Below are 23,429 nucleotides of genomic sequence, written 5' to 3'. Positions count from 1 at the left end.
GAACCCTCTACCATTAAAATCATAAATCTGAACTCTATATACTAATAGAAGCCTTGAGTGAAATTTAAAATGATCAAGTAATCTTGGTATCTTTTTTACAATTTGTAGTCTTCAGAGAATTAATTAACTGACACACTGAGAGGTTAATGACTTATCCAGGGTCACATAGCTAGTATATGTTAGAGGTAGGACTTGAATCCAGAATTCAGGTCTTTTTTATTCCAAGACTAGCTCCCTATCCACTGAATATTATGCTGCCTTTATGAATACATCTGTGTTTATTATTAATACACACACATAATTCGTACAGAGGGACATAGTCAAATGGCCGATAATAATCAATAGTCAGTAAACTTTAAAATTCTTATGTGCCAATCACTATGTTAAGCACTGGCTATCCAAAAATGTTTAAAAAAACAAAAAAGAGAAATTTCTGCCCTCAAGAAGCTTACACTCCAATGGGGGAAGACAATACACTAAAAGAAGCTGAAAAGGGAGAGAAGACAATATCTCATGTAGGGGCACAGAGAAGTCATCAGAGAGGTCTGAGAGGAGTTCAGTTTGGTAAGAAAGGAGGAGATGCTTTCAGTCAGGCTTCTTCCTTAAACTGGAGGTTTGAGTTTTTGACTCTGCCCTTCAATCAGAGAGACAGAGGGTCAAGATGGGAATTAGCAGAATGATAATGTTTTCCAAGGTGGTGTCAAAATAGAGAGCATAATTTATACATGTGAAATATATATAATCTCTCTCAAAAAATAAACATATATGCATGCATATATTATTCACATATTTTGCTCCATCTTAAACACTACTTGACAAATTTTAACTGAACCATGCACCACATGACCAAAACTGGGGCACTCTCTCAATTTCCATTCTGACAATTTCATTACTTGGAGTAATATAGTTAGCTTTTATTGATCTTTTTTTTAAACCTTTACCTTCTGTCTTAGTCTTGTCAATTTTAAGGTAGAAGAGGGGCATGGGCTAGGCAATTGGGGTTAAGTGACTTGCTCAGGATTACACAGTGTCTAAGGTCATATTTGAATCCAAGTTCTGATTGGATTCTCCCAGAACTGATGCTCTATCCACTGTGTTTAGTGGCTTCCTCTATGGTCTGTTTTTAACTTGGAGTTTGTCTCCAATTGAAAACAGATCTAGTCAATATAGGAATAGAATACTTCATTTGTTGTTCATTGCTAAGAGTATACTATCAAATATCTTAGAGAAGTGATGGTGAACCCATGGCACAGGTGCCAAAGATGGCACACAGTGCACTCTCTGTGGGCACATGGCCACCGCCTCCTCAACCCCCAGTTTGTTACTAGAAAGGCAGAAGGACTCCGGTGGAGCTGCACCCCTCCCCCTCTCCACTATACCTGTTGACATTCTTTCACATCCTCCACCCCTCTGTCCAGTAGCCCAATGGGAGCTCTTTCTCCCTCCCCTGTGTGGGGTAGTAGGGAAGGTAGGGTATACCTGGCACTCGGTATAGGGGAGGGGCACAGCATACAGACTGGGGAGGGGGGAGAATGGAGCCTGGCACTCTGTCTCCCAAAAGTTCACCATCACTCTCTTAGAGCATAGTGCTATAGAATGAGATGATCTCAAGTCTGGCTATAATAACCTTTAGTTATTCTTTCTCATGTGTATAAGGAATACTGATTTAAAAAAATATTTTTATATATTTATATTTAGAATACTTCCCTTCCATCTTAGAATCAATACTGTGTATTGGTTCACAGGCAGAAGAATGGCAAGGGCTAGGCAATGGGGGTCAAGTGACTTGCCCAGGGTCACACAGCTGGGAAGTGTCTGAGACTAGATTTGAACCTAGAACCTCTTGTCTCTAGGCCTGGCTCTCAATCTATTTATCCACCTAGCTCCCTCTGATATTTTTGTAACCTTAAAAAGATGAAAACTTCAGAGGAAATTTTAAAGTCTCTCAAATAAACTTTTGGAACAAATTTAGTCAAGTTGGGGGTCAGGAAGAGAGGGACATGAGTCTGTTTCTAGAAAGAGTACTAGCTCATGCCAAGGGGGAAAGGAAGGAAGCAGAGTGGCCCTAGTTTAAAAGGACCTTGTCTAGGGAGTGACAGTCATTTGGCACCTTTCTATTTTAGCTAATTATTTCTGGTAATTAGGTGTCCAACTCAATTGTTTCTGTGCCATTCAAAGGAAGCAAGTGCTAACAATGCTCTCCAAATTTTGGTGTCCTAGGGCAAAGCCCCCCATTCTCCCATTTCAGCTACAGATTAGCAGTGTGGCATGAGGCCAAAGAGGGAATCTTGTCGGGAGTTAGAGATGCAAACAGATTGAAGACACATAAGAGCTGCAGCAGTTTTAAAGTCACATAGATTTTCTCTAGGAGCTACTAGGAGGAGGTGTAGCAGCCATAAGCTGTACTACTTAACTGGAAATCAACAATGAGGAAACAGCAGATTTTTTAAAGCATTATACATAGCAGAGTAGTTGAGAAGCTCACCCCTTGTGTTACATTCATTGCCTGGATTATGTTCTAGGCCAGGGAAATTCAAGCACCAAAAAGTGGATGGGGAATGGGGCAGGCGGGTGGAATAGATGCAGCTTTGGCATTGGACACTTGGCCAGCTCTCTGCATCAACAACTCATGTCCTTTCCCTTTGTTTGCAGATAATGAAGCGTGTGACTTCACCGAGTTTTGGTGGATTTTTATAAACTAGCATTTAGCTATTTTTATCTGGTCTGAGTAGCTACGGAGCCTAACCAAATTACAGCTGCCCACGTTATGGCTTCTGACTGCCTGGCACAGAGGTTTGCTCATGTAATGTTACTTCTTTGCAAGTCAAGACCTTTCCCACTCAAATGGGATCAATCCTGCAGAAGTGTGTTTTCATCTCTTATACTGAAATCTTAACTTGATTTACCTGTTACCACGGGAGGCTGAAATCCTAGCAGCTGTTCATCCTCTCTACCTAGCCTCTGATATCTGCAATATGGTTAGTACAAGGGAAGCTCTGGGAGCTGGGACTGTTTTGTTTTTATATCTTTAGCACTTAGTACAGTGCCTGACATACTGTAGGTGTTTAATAAATGTTTACAGAATGAATGAGGGAATGAATGATGCCCGTAAGCCCATCTGCCAGCATTTACCATCCTGAATTTAAGAGAATTCATTCATTCAAGGAAGAATAGTGTTAAAGGCTGCATTGTTGTGGTTCACAGGGCAGCTTTTAGGTTGAATGGATGAAAAATTTCCTATAATTTTATTTTATTTCACTTTTAAAATCCTCACCTTCTGTCTTGGGATCAATATTAAGTATTGGTTCCATGGCAAAAGAGTAGTTAAGACTAGGCAATTGGGTTTAAGTGACTTGTTCCAGGGACACATAGCTAAGGAGTGTCTGAGGCTAGATTTGAACCCAGAACTCCCCATCTCAAGGCCTGACTCTCAATTCACTGAACCACCTGGCTACATTTCTACATTTCCTACAACTTTAAAGGGAAATTCTTTTGGGCTAGAGGAGACAACTTCTTGTTGAATTAAAATATGATTCCCATAATCTGGCAACCCTAAGTGATCCATGAAAATCCTCTGGTTCTTAAAATCCTATCTTCCCTCACAGCACAGTTAAAGCTTCACCAACTACAAGGACTTTTCCTAAAGTCCTGGGATATTGATAACTATCTCCCCAACTCATTACTATGTATTTAATTGGCATATATTTTTATATACCTATATGTGAGCATTTCCCTCCTTGATAAAATGTGAGCTCCTTGAAGTTAGAGACTTTCATTTCTATCTCTGTGCTCCTATCACCAAGAACCTAGCCTGGCACAACGTAGGTACTTAATAAATGCTTGAGATATATAGATTGATATAGATAATCATGTTGGAAAGCAATGTTAGCAATTATTTAGGCAACTATTACATGAAAGAGAAAGTCTGTGGGGTTAACATGTGAGATGGCATTTAACCTGCTGCTTTTGTCTAGGGCAGTGATGGCAAATCTTTTAGAGACCAAGTGCCTAAACTCCAACCCTCACACCACATACAAGCCCCCATCTTACTCCAGACAGGGGAGGGAGGAAGTGTTCCCATTGAATTGCTGGGCAGAAGAGTGCAGGATGTCAGAAATGTCCTCAGCCACATGGAGATGGAGAAGGAAGTAGCTCCCTCCAGCACACTGGCACACTTTGCCAACACAGGTTCAGAGTATTTACTACTGTTTGCAGTTCATGGAGAAAAAAATCATGTGTGATTCCCAGACAAGTCTTTTCACCACTCACTTCCCTTCCTTATCTGTAAAACAACAGACCTAGAACACGTAGTCTTACAAGACCATTCCAGATTTAAAGTTTTGAAATTCTCTGATAACATGATTCCCTCAATATGCCTCCTTTTGGCTGCCAATCAGTCAACAATATAGATTGTAAGATGATTGGTACAGTTGAAATTTTGTCTAGAATCATAGAATGGGAGCTGGATGATTCCTTTGAGACCCTCTAGTGCAACCTGATTACTTTAAAGTTGAGAAAACTGAGGGACAGAAATGCCTTTTCTGAAATAAAAAAGAACAAGAACATGGTCTGTGCCCTTCAGGAATTTAAAAGTCAAATGGATTTTATAATTAAACTTTCAAGCTATTTGTAGGTTCTTCTTACTTATTCCCCAAGTTTTCTTGAAAGAATGGTTCATTGGATTGAGAGTCAAGTCTAGAGATGGGAGTTTTGGGGTTCAAATTTGGTCTCAGACACTTCCTAGCTGTGTTACCTTGCGTAACCCCCATTGCCTAGCCCTTACCACTCTTCTGCCTTGGAACCAATACATATTATTGATTCTAAGACAGAAGGTAAGAGTTTAATTAAAAAAGGAAGAAAAAAGAAAAATAAAAAACAAAACCCATCTTTATCTCACATCAGGTATTTGGGGAATTAATTGCATGAAGTGATCTTGAATAACTATCTTCCCCCAATCCTACTCCATTCAGTTATGAGAATGCTTTCTTTGAGTTGCCATGTGAGATGTGGAATTCCAGTAGAATGGGTGTTCATCAAGGGCAGAAATTGTATCATTTCCCCCTCCCCCCTTGCAGTTCCAGGAACTATAAGTGCTTCATAAATTTCTGCAGAGTCAAATAAATAACACACAAAGAAGTCTAAAATAAAGGTGTTTTCCAGTTCTTTCAGCAGCTCTATAATGGGATCTGACAAAGCAGTCTACTTTGTGACTGTCAGGGAGGCCATGCTATGCTAGAACAAAGCCTAGTATATTTTTCAGCCTGAGTTATTTGGGATTGTGTAGTTTGTATGCTTTTGTCACATTGACCAGGTGAGTACCTTCATTCCCCTACTTTTGGGGGGGCCTGGTAGATTTAGCCTTTTTAATTTTTTAATTCCAGTGTGGAGACTGAGCTTCCAGTATGAATGTGAAACAGCCAGAAACGAAATATAACAAAATAACAAAATCCAAGGCAATATTAACTCAGTTGGACAGCAACAGAAATGCTGTCAGTCTCAGAATTGGGCACAAACAAAAAACATTTGCTATGGTTAAAAAACACAAAAGGCCTCATCGTCTTTGTACCCATGTTCTTGGCACATATTAAAAGCAGTCAATTAATTAACAGATACTAATTAATTGAGGAGAGGCAGCTGTGGGAACAACATAAGAAGATTAGGAACTTCCATTCCAGCAAGGCTATGGAATGCCCAATGCTCCCCAGTTTGCAAGATCTCTGGGAAACCATAGTTTAGGAATTGCCAGACACGTAGGCTGCTCTCCAGCATGAGAAAAACAAACCTTTCCAAATACTGTATGTTCTTCCAAGAAATTATTGATGTAGGAGTTCTGTGAGAAGAACATACAGTATTCTACAAAAAGCTGGGTCACACATTGATGTGTTGAACTGACATATTAAATTACCACCTATAGAAAACTCTGTTCAAAACCACCTAAGTAATCTAAATCCATTATTTCCATTCTGTTAATCATTGACTTCCATTGTGACTGATCTAATCCCTCTGCATGATCCAACCATCTATAAATAGCTACTTGAAATCAATAAACTTTGTCACTGATCAGCAAGAGGACTTTGTGTCCATCTGTCAGTCTGTCTTTGACCCTCCTGCTTCCCAGAATCATTTCTCTCACCCCAGTTCATTGACCCACATGTAATTTGTCGAGCTGATCTCATCAGGCAACCTGGTGCAATGTATACAGAGCCAGGCTCCCAAGAAGACTTGGGTTCAGGTCTTATCTCTGACACATACTAGCTGTGTAGACCCTGGGCTATGTGGCCCTGGACAGGTCACTTCTGAATGCTCTAGGCAACTGTCTAATTTGCAGAGGATGTGCTAACTGGCCTTGGTAGAAGGAGTTTCCTTCCTAGGTGGTTCCATATACTAATGAAATCACATGTCCAAGTGCCTATCCTAATTAAGCAACTACTAGGTTATAGACATGTGCTAGATGCTAGAGCTACACAAGGACAAAAATGGAAGAATTCCTGTCCTTAAGGTGCTTATATTCTAAAATTTTCTTAGCTTCTGGGGAATCCCAATATTGGAATATTGATTTTTGTCACTCTTCTGAGAAACTGGGGGTTGGAGTTGAGGAGGGCGGGGGTATGTGGGAAGCTGATCGGGATCATTTCTTTGAGTCATACAGGAAATCAATCACTTGCCTGCTTTAGCAGTTGAGCTTTTGGGAGATGAATATTCAAGAGTTGATGGGTAGGTCACGCCTCTTTTTTGTTTACCTTCTGAAAAAAGAAAATATTTGATTATTTCTCCAGGAGGCGCTTTTAGCTGACCCTCCATATTAATTGATTCTATTTCTCATTACCCATTTTCCTTGAAGTTATCTATGTTAAGAAGGCACAAAGCCAGCCCATCCTGGGCAGAGCTATTAAAAACAAATATCAAAAGCAAAGAAACATTTAGTTTTCTCTCCTGAGCCTTACTCTATTAGGAAGATTTGAATAGGAACAATGAAATCCCTGCAACTGGAAATATTCAACATTAGGTCTCAATCCTGACTCATGGAAACATGATATGTAAACTTGGGTATTTGTTTATAGTTTTAGAGATTTAATTTCAGTAGATAAATGAAAGCAAGCAAAAAGCTACACTTCTGAATAGTGGGTGGATAGACTTTATTCAGAAGTTGGGTATAGGATAATCAAAGACCATACATTCAGAGCCAAGAGGATTAATAAGATTGTAATAAATCATAATAAGATCATCATAATTAATATGATCCAGCTAGAGCTGGAAGGGGGCCTAAGAGATCATTTGGACCAATTGCCTCATTTTATAGATGAAACTGAAGCTCAGAGAGGTTAAATGACTTGCCCAAGGTCAGACAGATAAAAAATAGCAGAGCCAGGACTTGAACCTAGGTCCTATGATCCAGTATCCTTTGCCCCAAATCACTGCCTCCCATTCTCATCTTTGAAAATATCTTTGTTTCATTGACACCACATGACCATAAAGAAATCTAAAATGAAACAGATACAAAAAAAAAAAAACATTCAGTAGTGGTCCAGAAAGAACTTCTGATGTCTGGGGAACAGTGAAGAATGCTAACTTTATATATTTAATTATATGCCAGAGCAATGGGGAAAAAAATAATAGATTTGGAATTAGAGGATCTAGGTTCAAAAGCTGGTTTTGCTACTTATTACCTGTGGGGCTTTGGATAAACCATTTATTTTGGGGGGACCTAAATGTCCTCGCCTGGAGTGTGGGGGAGTTGAATAAGATGGTGTCTAAGGTTCCTTCCACTTCTAAATCTTAGACCCTAAGAATTTGTATTCTCTTAGAAGGGAAGGTGGTACTTAGAGGTGATAGAGTGCAGAGAAAATCCCTGGATTTGGGCTGTAGTTCACTCTGTCACAAATTAGCTGTGTGATGTTGGGTGAGTCACTTTACCTTTGAAAGCCTCAGTTTCCTACTCTGTAAAATAATTTGATCTTAAGATCCTTTCAAATTGAAACATTTTAGTCTATTCCTGAAAAGAAGAGAGTAGGCTGATGGTCAGAGTTAAAGTACGTGATTTCTACAGTCTGTGATTTTAGAAGTTCTGGGAGTTCTGGTGGCAGAGGAACTATGAGGATATCATACATCTGAGGTGGGGCACAGTAAAAGCTAAGAAACGTATGGAGATTGGGCAACCTAGGAATGCTAAAGACAAAACATCTTGCTTCAAGATTTTACTAGTCACTCAGAGGTGATTTACATACTTGTTGTTGTTATTGTTGTTGTTGTTTTTAAACCCTTACCTTCTGCCTTAGAATCAATACTATGTATTGGTTCCAGGGCAGAAGAGTGGTAAGGGCTAGGCAATGGAGGTTAAGTGACTTGCCCAGGATCATAGAGCTAGGAAGGGTCTGAGGTCAAATTTGAATCTAGGATTGATCTCCCATTAAGAGCCTAGCTCTTAATCCACTGATTATATTTATATAATCAAATTTATATATTTGTTAACAAATCTCATAACTACCACTGTAGACTGAATATTTAGGGTCAAAAGATCTTAGATTTAGAGATGGAACTAATCCAACTACAAAAGCTCCAAGGCCTGACAGGCTAAGTGATTTGCACTTTATTGTTATGTCATTATTATATATATATGTACATATATATATACACACACACAAACACACACACACACACACACATATATATATATATATTTCTATGGTATTACATAATATCAGACCCAGGATTTGAACTCAGGTCCACTCATTCTAATTCCAGTGCTATTTTAGGTTACTTGAATGCCACTGAAATGGGACACAACAGGAAGGAAGCTTGGAATGGGTTGATATAGGGAGCCATTGAGGTCCTTTTCAACTCTTAAATTTTGTGAGAATTATGTGATTAGTTTCTCTAATTCCCTTCAGCTCAGAAAATGATCTAGTGAGCAAGAGGCTGAGATTTACAAGCCCTCATATCACATGATATAGATTACAAATCTTTTTTTTTTCTTTCCTGACTCAGGTAAGTGCACTTGTGAACAAGCATCTCACTGGAAAAAATATACCATCTTATTTTCTATGTATTACTCAAAATGAAAAGGAATCTGATCTTAACCTTCTATAGCATAGATCAGGAAACAGATGGGTAATATCCAAAAGCTCTTGAGGGAATCACATATCTATTCCTTTCCTGAATTGTGTGGAAATATCCTGCTGACAAAAATGCCCACGTCCCCCTCCTTCTCAAGCCAACCTCAGTGTATTAATTAGAGGAGTACAGTGAAGTGTGAAAATTGGAAATAAAAACTCAAAGAAAGGTCACTGAGGCATCTCAGTTTTCAAGTGAGAATCTTGACATAATCCAGTTAAGCTGGTTGGCAGAAAGCCAAGGGTGCACACCATGCTGGAGGTGACCATGTGACTGCCTAATGATTATGATTATTTGGGCTGCCAGTCAATTTATACCTTCATGACACAGTGCAAACCTCTAACTCAGCCATGTAGAAGAGACTTCCTCATTGTTTCAGAAACACAAATATTTAACATTCCCAAAACAAAGCCAAGAAATTCTCCAAAACTTCACTCCAATGTCACCAAATAGAAGGTAGGGAGATTGAGACACCTGCTAGGATTTTACAGTGAAATATCTTAACATAATGATTTTCATTGCAAAGACCTAAAAATCTTGACTCAAAGAAATGATGACATTCATTTTACTGTTGGAGTTTGGGAATTACTTGGTTAGGTTTGGGAATTGGGAATTGCAGGTTAAGAATTCAAGGATCACATCTTTCTTTTGGCAAATGTCTAGTGTTTATGGGTGGGATGTGTATCTCTAGGTCCTATTTTCTGGCTCTGATGATTTAGTATTTTAATGTGATTCCTGGCTTGTAACTTGTGAAATTCAACTGGAAGCTGGTCTTACAGAGTGCTGGTCATGTCCAGAGAGGCCCAGAGAGATGCAGAAGTTACTCTAGCTTGGAATTCTCTTAAAAGGCCCATTCCAGTTCTGTTACTGCATTCTTGATCTTGCTCAGACCTTATGGTGACATAGAAAGTATGCTGGACTGGGAGTTAGGGGACTGGTTCTATTCCTGCTTTTCTCACCAACTAACCCTGGGTAAGTGAATTAATGCTTTTGACTCTTCATTTCTCCATCTGTAAAAGGATCAGGGCAATCTTTAAGATCTCTTCCAGCTCTAAAATGTCACAAGTAGTTTTTATCTGAAGAAACCTACGCTTAATTCTGGATCTTTTACAAAGTACCATAAATATTCCCAAGAGCCCTAGGGCTTTTCAGTCTCCTTAGTTATATCCTAGAGTCAATTTGGTCTTCCAGAGAGTCCTCCAAAATGAATGTTCTAGGTTTCTTTTTAGAGGGAGTTCTATAGAGTGAAAGGGACCCTAGTTTAAATTCTGGCTCTGTTGGTTACCATTAACCATGTGACCCTGGTCAAATTACTTAATCTCTTTGAGCTTCAGTTTCATTAGGAAAATGGAGGAGTTGGGCAATGTGACCTCTAAGGCCCATTCCAGTTCCTGGTCTATGAGCTAGAATAGGCCATTTGCCTAAGGTGAAGCAGAATGCCAGGTGTGCTTGTTGAATGCCAACTTAATAACTAATGGAAACAAAAGGGTGAAATGGACAGAATATTTAAAGAAAAATGGTGAAAATTTTAATGTTACGTCAATTCTTTGCCAAGAGTAGATTTCTGAATCTGTTGTTTATTTACTTGCCAAAAATCTAAAGGGAAATAGGTCTTAGCACTGAAACATTGAGACATGAGTTCCAAAACTTAAATTCCTAACTACTCTTGACTGTCTTTAAATAGGACCTGTAGATTCCTATTATATATTCAAAGAGACCTGAGAATCTTGAATCATCAAGTGATGATTAAAATCTAAAATTATATAACTCTAATCATTAAAGCCACTCAGGAAGAACAGCATTCTCTTTTCTAGTCTCCTTATTCCCTACCAGGCCTTTAATGAAAAATGGGGCATGAGCCACAAGTTTAGAAATATTTCAGTGGTTTTGAGGGTACCTGAGATTATGAAAGATTCTCTCCATCGGGGCAGGGACAATGACCGGATTCCATTGGAGTAACTTCCTTTGTACCCAGATTGTCCAGCAACTTTTCGAACAAGGATTTTTCCTCCTGAATTATCAACTACACCACTGTGAACAAAGAATAACATCTGAAGTAAGAATGAAAAGAAACCTACTTCACTGACAAATTGTCTGGCATAGACAGAGAACTATTAATAAACTGATCCCTGCCTCTCTAAACAGAGGTGGAGACAGAGAAATTAAGAAACCAAAAAAAAAATTGTCAAAATCCTAACCCATAGAAATGTCTTCTTCAAAACATAACCCATTATTTGATCTCAGAATTTCTCTCACTAATTGTCCTGACAGTTCTTTCTATCTTCTCAAATTTCCTTTTCCAACAAAAGAAGTAATTTTTATTAGAAATTTCAATTAATACTTTTTAAATGTAATGCTAAATGAATTCTCTTTTTAATACTTCCCAAGCCCATTTTTTTCTAAACAACATCGAATATGTAAGCCTATTTCAGGGTATAATAAATTAGACATCTGGGGTGCCAGTTGTAATAAATAGACTTCTGGGTTTCTGTTGTAATAAAAGATATACTTGGAGAGATACTACCAGAGGGTGTCTATGGGTCACTACTAAATGGCTAATGGATCAAGATTTTGCCTACCCTCCTCCCTCAAATGCCACCTGTTTTTCCACCCGCTCCCTCCTGCCTCCCTTCCCCTCCTGGAAGAAGTTTTTATGTGGCTGAGGGTGGTGGCTGACCCTGAAGAGCTAATTGTGTCTCTGGACTTGAATTAACCAAGCTGAGATTATCTGGCTGTTTGGAAAAGAAGAAAGAAGAAAATAATTGTCCTCATATCTCCCTGATAGACTTTGTGTCACAGTGGTGACAGAACTGTCATTTTCTTATTACCCTCCTAACTTCTTGTATAGATTAGGGAATACCCCATCCCTCTTACCTTTTCCTCCATCCTGTCCTATCTTCCCCAATAAACCTCCTTACTTGAGAAAGAGGGGAAAAGTATCTTCTCTAATCCTCACAGTTAACCTTGAGTTACATAGAAAGGTGGCTGACTAAAAGGGGGGAGGAAAAGGGAGGTAGGAGGGAATGGGTGGAAAAATAGACATAGACACCCTCTGGTAGTATCTCTCTATCTCCAAGTATATCCTTTATTACAAGGGGTAGTAGAAATTTCTCCAAATGAGAATCCTTTAATTAAGTATAATTTTAGCATGGTAGGAACTAGAACTATGATTTCCTACTATCAATGCAAGGTTGGTGCCCTTTCATTGACTTGGCACATTGTGGTTATTGCCCTCTGCTGAACCCTAAATATTACAGTCATAGACTATTAGAGTTGGAAGGAACCTTTGAGATCACCAAATTAACCTCTTCATTTTATAGACGAAGAAACTTGGTGTGAAAGAAGTTGAATAACTTGTTCAAAGTTACATAGATAATAAATGATAGAATCATTCCTCAAATCCAGAATTCCTGATCCTAAATTCAGCTTTCTTACCATTATTTATATTGCTATTTCAATCAGGAATATTCTGCTTCTTTCTCTTTGGGGTAAATTTTGACTATTTTTGTGCTTTAGTTCAGTTCCCACAATCTCTAATTACTTTAATTCACACTAAAGCCCACACTGAACTGAAATGTACCATTAAGCAATGATATATTTTCTATATGGTTTTGACTTTAATGGTTAGGGTGACTCATGCTCTCTACTGAACTCTCAGTTCTTTGAGGTAACATTGAATAATTCTTGTAAGTACCCTCAGGAATGGACCACAATACTAGTAGTATAATAGGTGACCAACAAACTCTCATTGATTATTTTATTGGTAACTAAGTGGTCCTCATTGTTTACTCTTACCACAAAGAGTGATTGAATTTGTACTCTTTGGACCTGGGTTCAAATATAGCTCTGCTACTACCTTATAGATTTAAGCAAGACATTTCAGAACTCTTTGGAGCTCAGTTTTCTTCCTCTGTAAAATCAGAAAAAGACTTCTCCTAAATCTATATTCCTAGGAATTGTTCTTTTCAAATATGAAGATCCCTTTTATTATTTAATAAATATATTATTTATATTTATTAACATTCATTAGCTGAGAAAATGTGTAATGGTATAAAATTTGTTTGAATTTGTTAAGGCGTATCAGTGAATATGTAATTTTATACTCATAATAGGTTGGTATACATTTGAAAAACAGTATCGCATCTATACCTATTGAGAGAGTATTTATCTTGTTTGCAGAAGGGAGGAATATTTTCTTAAATCAATTTTAATTTCATTATATGAACCTTTTGAAAGAACTTTGTAGATACCCCAAGAAGTCTCCAGTTCACAGGTTAGAAATCACTAGCATAACCTATGGGCCAGTAGACAAGCTGAGAAACAACTGAATCTCAGGCCTTATGGCTAGTTTCTGATCCAATTCTGGTCTTGGCAGTAGGTGATCTTGTCAGAAGTCAGTGTAGTCACCTCTGCTGCCTGTGAAGGACTCTTCACTCTGAGCCATCTCCCTTTTCTTTGATTCCTCTATAAATACAGGGATTAATTCTGGGAAGAAAATGAGCCAAAGACAAATTATATTCTCTTAAATATGTCCAATAATCTCTTGTTCTGAAATTGAATCAAGGGACTTGCTTAGTCAGGGAGACCTGGTAAATCATTAGAGGTGGAATGTAGTTGTAAAATTTTATTGCTATGAAATCCTTTAATATAAAATATTAACCTCTTCTAAAAAATAGTATCTTCTTGCAAATCTCTCCCAAATCTTGTCACATCCAACTAGATATGTGACAAAACTAGTCATGGTAAAAAACAAAATAAAACAATGCTCTTTCCCTTATGAGTTTTAGATCAATAAAGTCCTTTTGACATTTAAGCCCCCACTTTCACCCACCTTATTTTGCTCTCTAAAATCAGTTTGAGAAAGAAAACTGCCAGGAACAGAACTTCTGGCTTTAACCGAGGAAATTTCCATGTCTTTTTGCATGAAGAGTAATATTTCTAACTAATTTTTCATCACATTAATCCCTGGTGGTATATCAACCTTAAGTAACTTTGTACAGCTAAAGGTTTATCATCTAAGCTTCTTTTCCTAGTGCTCAGAGGTCTTTTGTCTTTTCCTCCTCTTCCTTCTCCCTCCCTTCCTTCCTCCCTTCCTTCCTCCATTCCTTCCTCCCTTCCTTCCTCCCTCCCTTCCTTTCTTCCTTCCTTCCTTCCTTCCTCCCTTCCTTCCTTCCTTCCTTCCTTCCTTCCTTCCTTCCTTCCTTCCTTCCTTCCTTCCTTCCTTCCTTCCTTCCATCCTTCCTTCCATCCTTCCTTCCCCCTTCCCTTCCCCCCCTCCCTCCCTCCCTCCCTCCCTCCCTCCCAACCTCCCTCTCTTCCTTCCTTCCTTCCTTCCTTCCTTCCTTCCTTCCTTCCTTCCTTCCTTCCTTCCTTCCTTCCTTCCTTCCTTCCTTCCTTCCTTCCTTCCTTCCTTCCTTCCTTCCTTCCTTCCTTCCTTCCTCTCCTCCTCTTTCTCTTCAATGCAGCTGCTCTTCTCTAGCCAGGCTAGTCTTAGGTCTGGCCTCTGAAAGGCATCAGCTTATCCTCTTTGTCATTCGAATAAGCAGGCTGTTCACCCACCTAGAATGATTCATTGATACTGGAAGGAGCAGTAATAGATGTGCCATTGGAAAAGTGGAGATTGAGTTCCATCCCTGCCACTTACTGGCCATGTGACCTTTATTAAGCCACTTTCTTTTTTCTGGGATTCAGTTTTCTCAATTATATAAATGCCAAAATGACTAGATGGCCCTTCCTCACTTTGAAAGCTTTGTGAATCTATAACTTCCAGTAATATAACTAAAACTTCATTTCTCAAAGGAAGCTTTTCCTGGATGTTTCTGCTTAACTCTGCTGACTCCTCTACTCTGCATTGTCCTTTTTACTTCCAAGTTCAATTAATGCTCTCATTTGAATCTGAGAATTTCCTGTTCCTGTGGTTGCTCTTTTGGGGGGGGGGGATGATAAAGGTAGTGTGGAAATCTTTGGCCTGGGACTCAGGAGACCTGAGTTGTAGTTCTGACCAGTTATGCTCCTTTATTAGACTGATTTAATTTCCTCATCTCTCAAATGGGGATTATATTATCTGCCCTATGGACCTCATGAGGTGAGATGAAGGGAAAAAATCCACCAAGAGAGCAGATGCAAAAGTGTTTGAAAAGGTTGAAAGTGTTATGTAAATATACTTTGTTATCTTTTTAATGTCCCCTTTTGGGCTCATTCCCTTAAATCTCCTTTGTATAGGTGGGGTATATTCATAGACTGGATGACTCCTCCTACTCAGGGTTCTAGGGGTAGCCCTGATGGCAGTTTCCTCCTAAAGAGCTTCCACTGGTGTGTTTCCTACTGATTATCAGTCAATGACCTCATCTACCTTTCTGCAGAAGTGTGAACTAAGAGGATGGTAAGAATAGCAATGATGAAAACATTCCACTCCAAACCCAGGGGTGTATTCTTCCTTTGCTCACATAAGATCCATGTGGAGAATGCACTCAAATTTAAATTCCAATGGTAGTAAGGCATAAGGGTAGAGAATATTTGTGGTAAAAAGGGTGTATTATGATCACTGGCCTAGAAATCCATTCTCCTTTTATAATCTTCATGAAGTTCACTGTTTGTTGTTCAGTTGTGTCTATCATTTTTTTAAAGATCACTTACTTTCTGTCCTTGTAACAATTCTAAGACAGAAGGGAAAAGGCTAGACAAATAGGATGAAGTGACTTGCCCAGGGTCACCCAGCTTGGAATATTGGGACCCTGGTTCTCCTGATTCTAGGCCTGATCCTCTATCCATGAGCAACCTAGCTACCCCAGTTGTTGTCTAATCCTTACTGAGCTCATGTGGGGTTTTCTTGGCAAAGATACTAGAGTGGTTTGCCATTTCTCTGGAAGATGAATCTTCTTGACTTCAGGTACTTTATCCATTGCACTGTCAAGGCTCCTCTGCTGGACAGGATGATATGTTAGTCCAGGTCTCTCTACTTGCTACAGGGTTCTTCTTCATCTATTTAGCCTCCTCCTTTGTCTTATTTTTATATTATCTCTCTAGCCAATGACCAAAGCACAGTTAATCCTCTCAAATTAATTAAGGACTTCTTCACACATATTATCAAATGAGGTAATGTTTATGAAAGTGCTTTGAAAAGTGCTTGGCATGGAGTAGGTCCTTTATAAAAGTTTATTCCCTTCCTTCATCATGACTAGTTTACATTTTTGATTGTTTCATTGGACCTGTTTGGGTCTTAGTGATAATATTAATTGGGGCAGGTCAGGACTCTCACCCTTCTTCCATAGGTCTGTGATTTCATTGGGATGGGTTCTCCTTTCCTCAGTGGAGACAGCAATAGTCACATGCTTTCATTCTGTTCAACACCCTAACAGGAGAGCAAAAATTTCAAACTGAAAGGGACTCTATTGCTCATCTAGTCCATCTCCCTCACTTTATATATAAGGAATCTGTAACTTAGAGACATTAAGTGCTTGAGATCAAACAAATAGGAAGTAGAGGAATCAAGGTTTCAACTTAGATCATCAGACTTCAAATCCATCCTGGGTACAAATCTGGCCTCAGACCCTTCCTTGCTGTGTGACCATGAGCAAGTCACTCAACCCTGATTGCATAGCATTTGCTGTTCTGCTTTAGAATTGATACAAGGTAGAAGGTAAGGATTAAAAAAAAATAAACAGTATTGAAATAATGCCTTTAGGTAAAGTGAAGAAACATCCCCTTGAAAAAATTTCCACCGAATGCTGCTGTCTACATCTTTCACTCAAAAGAGCCCTATCCAACATGGTAGAAACCTTTTTCTCTAGATCTCCAACATTGTCTACTGATGATTGAGACTGATTACTGATCAATGGAGTATGTGAATTATCCACTTGTTATTCCTTGCTTATATCATTTGATTGGCCAACCTTCTTTTCCAGTCATATATCATTATGATGATATATCCTTTAGGCTATATTTTTAAACAGTTTTTCATTATTGATATTCTGTGGCCTATTCATATCCATTATGTTCTTCTTCACTGTTCTTTTGTTGACTCTTAACTTTAATTCCTTAGAGACTGTGATATTCTATATCTCATAGCTATTTAATACCACAGGAAGAATATTAATATTAAAAACACAGGCCTTTGTTTCTAAGAATTTGTATCTGGGGCAAGTACCACAAATCACACCAATAAATGGCATGAATGACACTCTCATCTGAAGGTGAAAGTGAGAAAAATAAGAATTCACTCAGTCTATCATTGGGTAGCTTAGTATTTTAACTAACTAAACTCCTTAACTAGGTACTAAGTTTTGATGTTTCTCCATTGCTTATAGATGACAAGTATTATCAGTGCCCTCTGCATATGGTGCCATGGACAAAGCCCTAGTATCCCCACCCTAATTACAGATCTAATAATCTAGAAGGTAGGCATTCTCCCTCTATTTAGTTTTTGTAGTTAATACAAGATTGAATTCCTTTAAATGATTGTGTATCTTATTTATCAGGCTTTGTAACATCCTGGTGCTTGATTTAATTATCACAATGTCATTTATAAACATTTGGGAAACCTGACCAGTATAGAAAATTTTTACGTCTGACTTTCAGATCATGTGTCTAATAAACTGGAAGAGTAAACAGTTTCTCTGCTCTCTACTAACACTCAAAAAAAAACCCCATCAAAAGAGGAATTATGTACAAGATATAAAGCAATTATAGTTGAATCCATAGGACAAGAAAGATAGAAGTCCAATAAAGCAAAAGCCTTATAAATGAACACTGGAAAACATTCATCTTTAATGCAGAGTTGATTGAGTGTTGGACCTGGAGTCAGGAAGATGAGTTCAAGTCCAGTCTCAGACACTTACTAGCTTTGTGATGCTGGTTAAGTTATTTAACCTTTCTTGGGCTCATTTTCCATCCCTATAAAATAAGGATAATAATAAAACCTAAATCCTAAGGTTGTTGTAAGGATAAAATGAAGTAATACTTGTAAAGTGTTTAGGGCAGTAGTAGATGCTATATAAATGTTAGCCATTTATTATTATTGTTGTTGATATTTTTACTGTTATTATTACTCTGCTTCCCTACCCCACCAGCCTTCATGCTCTAGCATGGATGTACAAATTGACTCATGGGCTTGGCTGGAAGCTACACAGAAAGTCCCCTGCTGCTGCAGAAACTTTTCAGGCATCATTCCCAACCCCCTTTCCATTCCCCATTTCATTGTCAGGGTCAGTACATGTGGCTGCACTGGGCCTGAAGGAAAGGGCAGGCTTATCTTCTCAGAAGTGACTTAGGGGAGATATGAAGGCCAGTAAAACTCAATTCTCCAATATGGGAGGAAGCTGAGGCAGATGAAAGAACAGACATGTATACCCACCAGCAAAAGAGGACTCACTGCACATAGGAATATAAAGAGAAAAAGCTGACATACCAAAATTTTAAGATAAAGAGAATTAAACCAAAATAAACTACAAGGAGATAAATCAACAGAAAAGATATTAAGATTCAAAGGAAGAATGAAATTAAAAACCTCTCTTAAATGTCATGAGGCAAAGGAAATAGAATCAAAGTTTAATGAAACACATATCCTCTGAGAATTTCAAAAAAACATAGACTAACAACAAGGTATTGTAGAATGGCTCAAAAGAGAAGTGAAAACCTTAAGAAAAGGAACTAGAAAGGGGAAAATGTTAGAATTTCTAGCCTTTATAGAGGAAATAATAAACAGATTGAAAAAAAAAACTGAATCTACAGTGGTGAATTTCTCTAAAGAATTAAAGAAAAGGATAACTAGTTTGGAATACAAAAATATTGAAGTGAAGGATAATTAAGAAGGAAAGAAAGGGAAGCTAGGTGCCTCAATGGATAGAAAGTAAGGTCTGAAGACTGGAAGTTCTGGGTTCAAATTTGACCTCAGTCTCTTCCTAGTTATATGACCCTGGGTAAGTCATTTAACCCCCTTGCCTAGCTCTTACTGCTCTTCTGCTTGGAACCAATACACAGTATTGATTCTAAGATAGAAGATAAAGGGTTTTTTTTTTAAAAGGAGAGAAGTGGGGGTAATAATGTTTAAAAAAATGCATGATCTAGTCTATAAAAGCAAAACCCATTGATTTTGGAGACAGAAAGCCCAGAGACAATTGAAGATTCCTAGGTTTCCTAGAAGAACAATGCAATTTGAAAATATTTAATATCTTATTGCAAGAAATAATACAAGAAAACCATCCTGAACTTCTGAAACTTTTTGAAAACAAAGCATTGAGCAAAAGAAAGTATAGTTAAGATTCTTGGAAAGGACTTCAGGACACTGAATGGCTATATTTGGATATTCTATTGACAAACCCTATTCCAAATGGTTTTTTACATCCTCCTAGACAATGGCAAACACCTTTGGCAAGTATACACCTCCCTGTTTTATGCCTAGCTTGATGTTAATAAACAGCAGATTGTCAAGCAAAGTCATCTTTGTTCCATCCTTTAAAGAATCTTTCATTATTTTCACACATGCACAAGGGGATACCTTGTTGTCAGACTTTGCTTTATGGAATCCAGTGGTAAGCACAGTGGGATCTTGTATTTGCTACACCTTTCATGTGGTTGGCAGACTATAATAATATTTGCTATTATAGAATGTCATTTTGAAAGCCTTACAAATGTAAAAGCTGATGATCAGGATTCAAGAGTTGGTTGTTAATTACCGATTTGACTGCTGTTTGCAGTGGAAAAATTCATGGAGTATGTCATAAAAACACAGGATGATTCTATGTCTTTTGGCATAGTATTGTCCAGGAACATTCCAAATAGCCAGATGTTAAGATTTGGTAAAACTGACATTGAGCAAAGAAGAGCATTTTTTGAACTTGTTGCTAGGGTTTTAGCATTTAGCTTAGGTTGGGATGCCAGTCAGTCTCAAAAATCCAAAGCCATCCATAAACCATGATTTCAGAAATGATTCAACTTTGGCACATACACTTTTTGTGGAGTTATCAAGAGTTCTGTACTGTCAAAAGGAACTGGATTTTGAGTCAGAGTGTTTGGGTTTAAATACTGGCTTTACCATTTACTAGTTATACATCTTTGAGCAAATCTTGATTGACAGACAGGTCCCCAGCCTTGTTTCTTGCATGACCTGGCTTGCAAGTCCTCTCTCTTCATGCCTCTTCCACAATACTTAACTTCTCTTGGACTCAGTTTTCTCATCTATGAAATGATGGGGTTGGGCTAAGTGATTTCTAAAGTCTTGAATTCTCCATTTCTAAAATCTATGATCCTGGAAAGGCAGTGAGAAGAAGGGGAGATGGCATTGGAGCTAGGAAGAGCTAGGGTCAAGTCCAACCTCTGACACAAACTAGGTGACTCCAGGCAAGTCACTTAACTTCTAAGCATCCCAAGAACCTCTCTAAGGTTATAAAGTACATTGAAAGTGTTGACTTTTCTTGGTAGAGGGAGTTTCTTTTTTTGAGAGTTCTCTATATTAATGAAATCTGAAGTCTAGTCTCTATCTGGTAGCTATGCTAGGATACTTCAATAGAACCAGTACATATAGATGTAGTGGCAATTTTGTTACCTAGGAGGGGCAGTATTAATGTAATAGAAAGAATACTAAACTATGAGTCAAGAAACATTGATGCTAGCTCCAGAACTACCAGTATTTTATGTTATTTTGGGGAGAAATCTTTAAAGCAAGAGACAGTGGAAATAGTGATGAATTTGGAGTCAGAGGATTGAATTCTTGCTTCACCATTCACTACCTTGGGCAAGCCACTTGACCTTTTTGGGACTCCATTTCTTAATTTTTACAATGAGAAGGTTGCTTTAGATGATTTCCAAGATTCCTTCGTGGTCCGTATCTATGATCTGATGATCTTGTTCTCATTGATCTTAGTTAAATAGTTTATAAAAGAAGTGGCACCTATGCCTACCTCCTTATTTTCTTAGTTTTTTCTTTTTTTTTTTATCAACAGAACATGTCCCAAATCATTAAAACAACAACAACAACCTTTCCTTTCTGTCTTAGAAATACTAAAACTAAGTATTTATTCTAAGGTAGAAGAGCAGTAAGGGCTATGCAAGTAGAGTTTAGTGATTTGCTCAGGGTCACACAGACCTGTCTCCAGGCCTGTTTCTCTGTCCACTGAGCCACTTAGCTGCCTTTCCTAGTATCTTCTTATTTTGACATTTCTTTTCACCTACCTTGTGGACCTCCCAGGGCTAGACTAAGTAGCTAGTGCTGCCCCCATCAACTAAAAATCACATTAACTCTATAAATACTTATATATTTATGTGCTGAATCTCTTGATAGAATGCAATCTACTGGAGAGTAGAAGCCATTAACTTTTTGTCTTAATATTCTCAGGACACTACCTGGAACATAGTAGATGCGTATTAAATATTTGTTCATTGATTTATTAATTTTTAACCACTCATCCATAGCTCACAGAATTACAAAATTTCAGAAGTGAAAGGATCCTAAAAGTGCACCCCCCCAACCTGAACTCTAATAGGAATATCAACAAATCAACAAGCATTTTTAAACATTTATGGTACCTCAGGCCCTGGGGAACAGCCTTAAAGAATGAAATAATCTCTAGTTTTGAGGAGCTTAGATTTTAGTGGGGAGACACAAGGAGGAGGAAAGTTTCCACCATTGCTGGGGCTGGGGGAGGATTAAAAAAGACTTAAAATATCCCAGAAAATTATGTCAGCCATTGGAAGATCTCAAGTGAGGGAAAACTCTCCTTTTTCTGAAGCTGCTCATTCCATTTTGGAATAATTCTAATTATTAGGAAGTTTCTTATTATATTAATTCTAAATTTGTCTCTTGGTAATTTTTTCCTTAGTTCTGCCCTTCGAAGCCAAGCTCAACAAAATTTATCTCTCTCCTCTACGACAGCATTTTAGTTACTTGAAGACAGCTATCATGAGTTCCCAAATTGTCTCTTCTCAATAAACAGTGCCAGTTTCTTCAATCAGTCCTCATTTGGCATTATTGGTTGTCTTCTGGATGCTTTCCAGTACTGAATATAATATTACAGAAGAGATGTGACAAGGGTACAGTATAATGAGACTACCAGCTCCCAGGTTTTGTACGCCATGCTTCTGTTAATGCAACTGAAAATTGCCTTAGAATTTTTAGCATTTAATATTACTTATTTATATTATTTCCCCCTGTCATATCATATCATTGTATTCCTTTAAAAGCCCCATATCTTTTCTAGACACACACTGCTACAACATAGTCATGCCTCCTACTTCTTGTATAAGCAGAGTTTTTTTTTTTTAACCCAAGCATATGGTTTTACTTTTATTCCTATTGAAATTCCAAATCATTATCTTTGGCCCAATATTCTAGCTTGTCAAGATCTTTTTGGATCCTGCTCTGATCAAAAGTCTTAGCTTTCTCTTCTTTCTATCTTTCCATAAGGCACAAATTGATAACATTTTTTTTTCTGTCTTTGAATCTGATCAACTCTATTTGGTTTATTTGTCCCAGATTTAAATAGAAACCACTGAAATGTTTATCTTCCACTAAGAGAGAGCTTTTTTTAAAGCTAACTTTAAGTGAAGATTCATTCTATCCTCCTTTTCAGCTAGTGCTATGAAAAGCAACTCATGACAACTCGTTTCTTCCCTAGTAGGTAATCCCATCTGACTGTGTGTAGTCTCTCTGAACCCATGCCTTGATCTGCTGGGTCTCGAAATAGCTCAAAGCTCCCCACCTGTGAACAGCAGCGCCACAGACACTGGAATATGATGCATAAATGTCAGTGCCATAAACATGGTATTTGGGGTCTTGACATCCAGCTGGACATTTCGCAATAAACTCAGGATTAATTATCTTCCCAGCCTTGACATCACAGTTGATCTGAGGCACAGCTGCAAATGCAAAATGATGGCAAAATTAAACCCAGTGCTGCAGGTGAAACCACATGCAGGGTGAGCAACAAGAGGTTATGACTGTTTATTCACTTAATCTCCCAAAGCAGAACTGTTCCTGCCCCTGGCCCCATTCAGTCACCAAATGAAAGCAAACATTGCATTAGAATATTTCTGAAAACCATCAGTTTTCAGTGTCCCTGTGTAAGCCAAAAGCTGGTTCGAGGTGACCTCTAAAAGAAGAGATAATTCACCCCTCTCTCTCTTTCTCTCTCTTTTTTTAGAGGGGAATTGGGGGCAACCATGGATGTATTAACTCCTATGAGTCCAATCAGAGTTGATGTGTTGATTAATTTTGTTGAACTAATTTTCTTCTCTCTTTTTTGTTAAAAGGGGGAGGGAAAGAATATATTGGGAAGTGAAGATGTGCAAAATCCAGAGGACAGCAATATTTTTAAAAATAAGGC

At 38.2% G+C, this 23,429-nt stretch overlaps 1 protein-coding gene across 2 annotated transcripts in view; it reads right to left on the bottom strand.

Annotated features, from left to right (window-relative positions):
- VIT (vitrin) overlaps nucleotides 1–23,429 on the bottom strand; it is a 181,409-nt gene that overhangs the window by 76,484 nt on the left and 81,496 nt on the right. For both annotated transcript variants that reach the window (XM_056813270.1, XM_056813271.1), the window contains exons 4-6: nucleotides 22,806–22,962; nucleotides 11,009–11,142; nucleotides 6,666–6,743 (exon numbers count right to left, since the gene is read on the bottom strand). In XM_056813270.1, the coding sequence (XP_056669248.1) occupies nucleotides 6,666–6,743; nucleotides 11,009–11,142; nucleotides 22,806–22,962 (369 nt within the window). The remainder of the gene's footprint in view (nucleotides 1–6,665; nucleotides 6,744–11,008; nucleotides 11,143–22,805; nucleotides 22,963–23,429) is intronic.

This window comes from Monodelphis domestica, chromosome 1 (genome assembly GCF_027887165.1).
Source record: "Monodelphis domestica isolate mMonDom1 chromosome 1, mMonDom1.pri, whole genome shotgun sequence".
NCBI lineage: Eukaryota > Metazoa > Chordata > Mammalia > Didelphimorphia > Didelphidae > Monodelphis > Monodelphis domestica.
This window is presented reverse-complemented; position numbering and strand designations above follow the sequence as displayed.